At 33.8% G+C, this 8,541-nt stretch overlaps 1 protein-coding gene across 2 annotated transcripts in view; it reads right to left on the bottom strand.

Annotated features, from left to right (window-relative positions):
• Nucleotides 1-4,708: 4,708 nt before the first annotated feature.
• The window catches only part of LOC112528133 (purple acid phosphatase 3-like), a 7,138-nt gene continuing 3,305 nt past the window's right edge, over nt 4,709-8,541 (bottom strand). Inside the window, exons 2-8 of one of the 2 annotated variants that reach the window (XM_025139067.1) lie at nt 7,502-7,641; nt 7,269-7,425; nt 6,998-7,105; nt 6,786-6,913; nt 6,564-6,692; nt 6,275-6,342; nt 4,709-4,928 (exon numbers count right to left, since the gene is read on the bottom strand). In XM_025139067.1, the coding sequence (XP_024994835.1) occupies nt 4,709-4,928; nt 6,275-6,342; nt 6,564-6,692; nt 6,786-6,913; nt 6,998-7,105; nt 7,269-7,425 (810 nt within the window). In that variant the 5' untranslated portion in view covers nt 7,502-7,641. Of the gene's footprint in view, nt 4,929-6,274; nt 6,343-6,563; nt 6,693-6,785; nt 6,914-6,997; nt 7,106-7,268; nt 7,426-7,501; nt 7,703-8,541 lie in introns of those variants that run through there. The other variant, XM_025139066.1, reaches the window with a different exon arrangement.

Genomic DNA, 8,541 nt, shown 5'->3' with positions numbered 1-8,541 from the left:
GAGAGTTTTTAGAGAAAAATGAGACGGAAAAGGCGGTTGAGAGAAGAAGAAGCAGCGAAGTTCATTTTTTTTCTTTATTTTTTTCACTTTATAATATATATATATATATATATATATATATATATATATAGGGGTGAGTTCATTTGTTAACCCAATATATGGTGTTAACTTTGTGAACCCATCTCATCCATTGATTTTTGAAATCTATGGTTGAGATCATTCATGGCATAAAATTTAATTAATTGCACAAGGAGGCAAGGTAACATAAGTAAATAATATTTACAAAGGGTATTTTGGAAAAAAGATTTTAATGATATGAGATTTAACTTGTTCACTCATGAACACATGCTTAAATTCATATAAGTGTTATATCAACAAGCTTTTATGAACATCCTTATGTCAATTCATGTTTGAATAATTGTTCATGAGTGAACAAATATTCATGGTTCGTATGTACTCATTGTTTTTGATAAATGTATTCATGGTCCACCAATAAATACATTACTTTTAATAGAGATGATGAGTTATCGTTCATCAGTGAACATCTCAACGAACAATATTGTGGTTAAAGTGCATACTAAACATTAATCATTGCGTCAACAGTCAACAAACGATTTCTTTATGCAAGTTTAGTTATGCACAATTCACAACTATGAACATATTATGGTTGTAACACCCATCTCACATTTCACATATAACCCACATATTTCATATAACAAGAAATACAAATTTACACATTCGGTCCCAATTATACAAAAAGTTACATTACAAAAGTAGCTACCAAATTTTTTTTCCACAACATCTTTGTACATAACTTGTGTACGTAAACAAGTATTCAAAAATAACATATAAACATGCTCTCCTTCATTACCCATGTAAATATATATGACATATCATAATTTCCCTTTTCCCTTATCCTTTGACTTTGCCTGACCTATAATGCACATTTTTGAAACACAAAATGAGGGTTAGACCTTGAGGTTTAGTGAGAAATTTCTTTGATACAATTACAAGGTGAAAATCACCAAATCTAGTTATAAATCCATATTTGTAAAACTAGCTGTTAGGACCAAAATTGTCCTATATATCATGAAAGTTTTATTAAAGCAATTTGGGTCAAGTATGGAAGTCTGTAGAATTATCTTCAGAGATCTAAAAAAGAAGACTTTAGAGTTCGGGTGAAAAAAATACTTCAGAGTTACAAGTCTGAAGAGTCATTCTTCAGAGTTATACTTCAAAGTTAATAAGTCTGAAGAGTCATTCTTCAAAGTTATTCAAATACCCAATATCTTGAAAAATACTTCATGGGTAAAATTTGCATCATATAGAAATTTATCGCATTTTCTCGCATCATATTGATGAGACAAACCCAAGTCTTCGCAATACACTGGTGCGAGAATCTCAACTCCTCGCATCATACAGAGCAAGACCACCCAGGGCCCTTCTGGTCCTTAAGGACCAGAGCAAAGCCAACACAAAACTAGGCCATTAGAAGCAAGGGCCAACCAAAAGCAAGGCCAACCAAAAGCAAGGCCAACCAAAAGCAAGGGCCAACCAAAGGCTCTCTGGTCTTACCAATCAGAGCCCCTCTGGCCACTAGAGCCTAACCAGAGCATCTGGGTTAAGAAATGTTAAATACTTAAAGAATTTGAGTTTCAATTACAACCAGAGACCCTCTAGTAAACATGAAGATCAACCAAAGCCCCTCTGGTTCCTTTATCATGGATTAGAATATATTACAAGGTTCAAATGAACAACCATAAGTAAAGCCATCTAGAGGCAGGCAACCAGAGGCCCTCTGGTCAACTAGAGCCCGTTTGGTTATAAAACAATTCATTTTATCACATCAATAGGATGCGACAATCCAAGTCTTCGCATCACACAAATGCGCTAACTCAAGATCATTGCATCATAAGGATGCAATAACAAAACCCCATGATCAAAAATATCATTATTTCTAGAAATAGATTTATGCAACCCATATCCCAATATACCAAGCTCTTTATTATGCCACCCTTATTACAAATTTACCAGCTCCCTGATTATGCCACCCTTATTATAAATTTACCCAACTTCTGATTATGTCACCCTTATTTCAAATTTACCCAGCTCTTTGATATGTCACCTTTATTTCGACACATGATATAATCATGACAAAAACCACCATTTTGCCAATAGTGGCATCAACACAGTTTCATAACAGTAACTCATATAAAGAACCATACGGTTCTATACCTAGTCTCACCATCATGCTCAAATAGAATCCAGAAACAGTTTAATCATCATCCCCATATAAGAACCATACGACTCAAATTTCAAATACCAGATAAGAAAAGTTGATAATTTAAATTCACCTTATGTTCACATAGATGAAGATGAATTAATCATAACAACAAATTCAAGTAGAAATCACAGAACAACTTCTTCTTCCCCTTAAAGGCTTGTTTACTTTACGCACAGAAAAGCTCACGTTTCTTTTTCTCTACTAAATCAATGAGATAAGATAATTATCTTATCCAATACTTTACTTTAAACCATAAAAGGCGGTGGAGGTTTTTAAAATAATTAATCATATTCTCCCATGAGATAAAACAAATATCTCATATATCATAACATTTAGATGGTGGAGATTATTTTAAACATTAAAGCACATACACAAATAAACCCCTCCACTGACCATCACCTTTCAAAAATCACTCCGAACTTTTATATCCGAATACCCGGTTATCCACCCCTCAAAAGAATTCCGTCCCGAAATTCAATTAATCAAACAACCACGGATATTCTAATCTCATTTCTGACTCCAGTTCCCATGTAGCCTCTTGCCATTTATGAAATCCCTGTTGTACCTTTACAAGGCTAATATATTTATTTCTTAACACTTTAATTTTTTGATTGGTAATGGCTTCTGGAGTTTCCACAAAACTTAACTTTTCATCGATCTAAATTTTAGGTAATGGTAGGGCAATATTAGAATCAGCCAAACACTTTTGCAAATTCGAAACATGAAAAATGTTATGAATAATACCGAGCTTTTCTGATAATTCTAGCTGATACGCTACTTCACCAATTCGTTTACTAATTCTGAATGACCCAATATATCTTGAACTCAATTTTCCTTTTTTACCAAAACGTACAATACCTTTCCATGGCAAAACTTTCAACATCACAAAATCTCCCATCAAAAATTCAATCGGATTTCGACGTTTTTCGGCGTAACTCTTTTGTCGATCATGAGCTATTTTTATTCTTTCCCGCATCTGATCAATCTTTTCAGTTGTTATTTCTGTTTTTCTCCCACCTCATTCCAACATAACGACATTCAATATTTTCTACCATACAAAACTTATAAGGCGCCGCTTGGATGCTGGAATGATAATTGTCATTGTAGGCAAACTCAATTAATGGTAAATAAACATATAAACTTATGAATCAAAGCTAAACTAATGTTTCAGAATTGTGGTTCACCCACGTTGCATCATATGGGTACACGACTAATATATATATATATATATATATATATATATATATACACACGCTTACCACTGTCAAGAATAAAAGATCGTAATTTTCCTGATCTTCGTGCCAACTTTGCAACTCAACGGTGGCATGTTCTCTTAGTTGACAGCAGAATGCATTTAATACAAGCCACACTGTATTTCATGGGGCAAACATGCATGCTATTTGTATTTTTCTGCAACTTGACTGTCTTATTCTACAATAAAGTGAATAAGAAAAAGATCACTCAGCTGTTGGACATCATTCAGCACATCAACCCTGATCAAGCAATGAATCTGTCAAATGAGTCTTCGTACTGCTGAGTTAATCTTACTAACAATTGGTTATATCGTCTGTTGAAGTCATGATGTCGAGTTTTGATCCCTCCGCTGCTTACCAAGTTCTCGTCGTGAGCCTCTTTTCAATAACGTAGCAAATTATACAAAAGCAATCATATTTAAAGCTGTCAATGATCACCAAGAGATTACCATATACGTTGGTAGTCCGTTGGTGATCCGTTGCGGATCACCAACGACAGTTTTCAAAACTATTTTACTCCCTTTTTTTTTTTAATAAACTGAAGTTGGTAAGGTCAGATTATGTTAAAATGTTGTTTTTTCTTGAAAAGAACACTTAACCGATAAGTATTTAGCGGTAAAATTCAACACTATCACTTACTTACTAGTTAAAATTTTAGTACACCAAAACAGGATTGTTGCATTGTATGCAACAATTTACCTTGTAAGTGTTGATCGTGGTAAGAGTCATCGTCGTCGCTTATCAAACAAAATTCTTGGTCCTTGATTTGCTCTTACGGGTAAGATTTTTGGTCCTTGTCATATTCATCCGATAGAGCAATGTGACTTGGTAAGCACTTACTCAGGTAAGCGTTTGGTAAACAACCCTTAGAAGAGATGAATGTATGAGTGGCAATTGTCACATAGTATGGGGCAAAGGGTTACAACTCATAATACAAACGAATACAAATTAGCAACAAACTCATGATTCATGCTTAGAAAGATCGATCCATATCGAAAAAGAAACAATAGTCGAATACAACGACCCCCAAAAAGTTATGAGTTCGGATTTTCAAATTTTTACTAACAAAACCATATATGCCATGACATACCTATATACGTTAATAAGAACTTAAAATAACTCCTAGGTTATCATCTAAACCGTTATAGTTTCGAAGATGTGATTTGCGTATCTACATTGACGTATGAAGCTTCTTCAAGGATGTCCTCCATCGATGCAAAGGTTTACCGAAAACATCATAGAACACAAATCTAGCATTATTTTTCGTTAACTTCATCGACATGAACCCTTGTCCATGATGGAAGAACTTAACGCCACATTTCTCATCTTGCGGCTTGTTCGCCTCAAGCCACGCCTTCGATCCAGCCCCGCTTGTTAAGAAACGTATTTTACTGCAATTTTTCATGTTATATCACACAATTAGCATACAAACGATGGTTCGTTCAATTAGCATACAAAAATATTTCTAAGTCTTACTACGAGAAAATTGGGTTTATAGGACGCAAAAATAGTTGAAGTGTCTTAATAGATTGCTTTAGGACATTTTTTATAGGACCAAAAAAAAAAAAAAAACTTTATATCTAAAAGTGTTGTCAGGAGTTTTATGACACTTTTTGGGCATTTTAGCAAATGTTTTAGATTTTTTTTAAAATAAAGTGATCTATTAGCTATTTGGAAAAAATTGTCCTATAAAAACAAGTGTTTACACTATAACAAAATTAACCATAAGGATGGTGCCTAATTGGTTTGAGTTTGGCTCCAAAGGTCAAAAGTGCCTTTAGGTCCCAGGTTTAAATCCAAGAAGGAACAAGAATTCCCTTGTGGCCACAGAGGTTCAAATGCGGTGACTCCGGGTTACCTGCAAAGCAGGTGGTCCCGCATAGCAAGTTAGATATCTAAGTTAATAAAAAAATTGATTTATATGATGCCTAAATTGTCTAAACGTACTAATATAATGCTTTATATAATTTAAAATTATTAGATCAAACTATAAATGTACTATCTAAAAGTGTTACAAAAGGTTTATAAAACGCTTTTTAAAATAAAGTGTTTATAGGGCATTTTTTTTTCAAATAGTGTTGTATAAAATAATTAATAAGACATTTTTATTTTAGAGAAGGGTTTTAAAAATCTGTTAAGATGCCTAAAAACGTATTGTATATTGTAACACTTTTAGAAAGAACGCTTTTTATTTGTTCATATAAATTTAAGTCTTATAAAGTATTTTTTTAGAACACTACTACATTTTAGGGTTCTATAAAATTGATTTTGTTGTAATGTTATACGATATTTCCTATATAATTGCTAATACGAGGCTATATTCTAAAAGTGTCAATAAAACACTTGTTAAGATGTTAAAAAACGTCTTTTAAACTTATTACAACACTTTTAGATTGTGACCCTTTATTGTTTAATTGGGCTTATAAACTTAAAGTCATATGTAACGATCTATTAGGCATTTAAACTTTGTGGGCGTTCTATAAACTCGATTTCGTTCTAGTGTCTTGTTTTCTAGGATGAGACATGTTCTAGGCAATGATCATGTCACATATTGATGTTAAATGGAGGGATACTCGTTACTCGTATTTGCACAGGAATCGAAAACAGTTACGGTTGAGAACAAATTCATTTGCAAGAGAAATCGCGAGGAAATTTGGCTGATCACTGATTAAGTTCTCTGTGAGAAACCATTCAGACATATATTGAGCTTGATGCAGCAGAGAACTTGTTTACATACCTATTTTGGCACGACACATGTTCTAGGCAATGATCATGTCCATTCATGTAAAAATCAACATGATGTTCCTGTACATACAAAAACAATTTAATCAAGAAGAAGTAGACCCATCAAAAAGATGCTATTAAAACTGATGATATGCAAAATCTCGTAGTTATATGCCCGAATTTCGTCACTAAATACATAAATTTTATCGCTAAATTCCACAAGTTGTTGTTAAAATACGTTTAGCCATGTCGATTTAGGGTTTCAATCTTCTTTGTAGTGAAGAAAGATCGATTATATGTACCTCCAGAACGGGCAGAAGATGTGTGACAAGCTCCGGAGTATCACAATGGTGACCCGTGGTTCTAATACCATGATGGCCAACAACGATCTTCCATTTAGCTTTCGACTCGCTCAATGCTGATCGCAAATCCTTAAAATTTTAATGTTGAATAAAAGCTCAAGTTTAGTTCATGTTAGAAAAACCGACAAACTTACTCTTTATGCATCAAGAATTCAGTTTTACCTTTAAAAGATTGGCGAGGTAAACTTCGCGAGGAAGTATGCCTCGCCAATCGTATTTGTGATCTTTTGGGTCATCGAAGTACATTTCAACAAAAGGAGTCGTGTCCACGAAGAACAATTCAGCAATATCTACACGACGAACTTCAAGTTACACGAAAACTGGATTTTTGTTAACGATATGTACTTGAAAATGTAATGGTTATGGTTAAGTACCTGTATTGACGATAAAAGATCTTAAACATCGCCATCTGCTGTCTCTTTTTCTAAGCATCGGGTCCAATTGCGCCTCTACATCACCACGGTAATCGTGATTCCCCAGAACTGCAACGACAATCACATCGATCACTAATGGAGGTCCAACATATAGATATATAAAGATTCAAGGTTTTAATCCCAATCTCCATCTCCCACAAAATGCAATAATTTTTGGTGGGAAAATGTAGGTTTTTTGCAACTGCTAGAGGTCATCTTTGAAGGTACGTACCAGTATACCACTGTTTTTGAAGGCTAGGTGCAGCATACACATATTTGAACGACTCGTCGAAGGCGGGATCTTGAACACCGGTTAACCCATCATTGTAGAAATTATCTCCAGTTGAAACTACAAAATCTATATTTAGTCTGTCTGCAATGATTCCCATCTGCAACGATCTCACCAAATAATTAAACCCACAAAAGTAACAACTAGAGACGGCCAAGATGGAGGAAAATCGAAACCTGAACAGCAACTTGAGATTGGTTGTACCACCCTTTTCGGCCCCAATCACCGATGACCAAAAACCGGAGTGAACCATTGTTGTTCGTGTGGTGATGAAACCTTTGAAGCGTGGAAGAAACAGGAACCAGAAATGTGCAGAAAACGGAATTCAAAAGCAGCGATGTTATGAACAAGCTTTTATTGCTAAGATGGTTGACCATGGCTACTAATTTTTTGATGCAACTTTGTTAAATGAGAAACTGCGCCTGTTTATATGGTTGATATATGGAAGATGGGTCAATGGCTGAATGTTTGGATGTTATGATTCAATGAAATATCAGGCATGCCATGTTTTAAGGAAAGTGAAAGGGGTTTGTAATCAAAAGCCAACCTTTAACCAAATGAAAATAAAATCATGGTATATATTGTATTCACACAAATGTATGCTATAAACAAGCATATTCTAAGCATTCAATTTGGGATTTTTTTTGTCTATTTATAGCTACAGTAATGGCTGAACAGAATCCCTTTATGGGGTATCTTCATTAAGCCAAAACATCTTCCTTTATATATCTTCAAGCATTCATCTGCTACTTCGGACAAGGTTTTGTTTTGTACTTCAAAGTCTTAAAAGCTTCTTTAAAGCTTTTAGAGAAACCTTTCGATTTCGTCAAAGATCTTTTCTTTATGAAGGTAGTGCGTTTTTGTTAGCCTTAGTGACGCTTTTTCAGTTGAAGTTTCTTTAAAGGTTAATTTTTTTCAAAACTTCGCTAAAAATATTCATTAGTGACTCTATTCAAGTATTTGTAACGGTTTATAAGAGTTATTAAAAAATACTTTTAAACAAGTTAATGGAAAAACTTCACTAAATTTTTTGCCTTTAGTGACATTTTTCAAAACTTTCTCTAAAGATCGCTTTTAGTTACACTTACAAAATCTTCTCTAAATATCATATTTAATATACACAAACTTAAAAACTTATCTTTCTTTACATTTTTAAAATACCAAAATTCCTTCTCTAAAGTGTATATTCAGTTGCATATTTATATATAAATTATAT

Source organism: Cynara cardunculus (assembly GCF_001531365.2).
Source record: "Cynara cardunculus var. scolymus isolate 2C chromosome LG 15, CcrdV1, whole genome shotgun sequence".
NCBI lineage: Eukaryota > Viridiplantae > Streptophyta > Magnoliopsida > Asterales > Asteraceae > Cynara > Cynara cardunculus.
The sequence above is the reverse complement of the archived record's forward strand: the minus strand, read 5'-3'. Positions and strand labels throughout refer to the sequence as shown.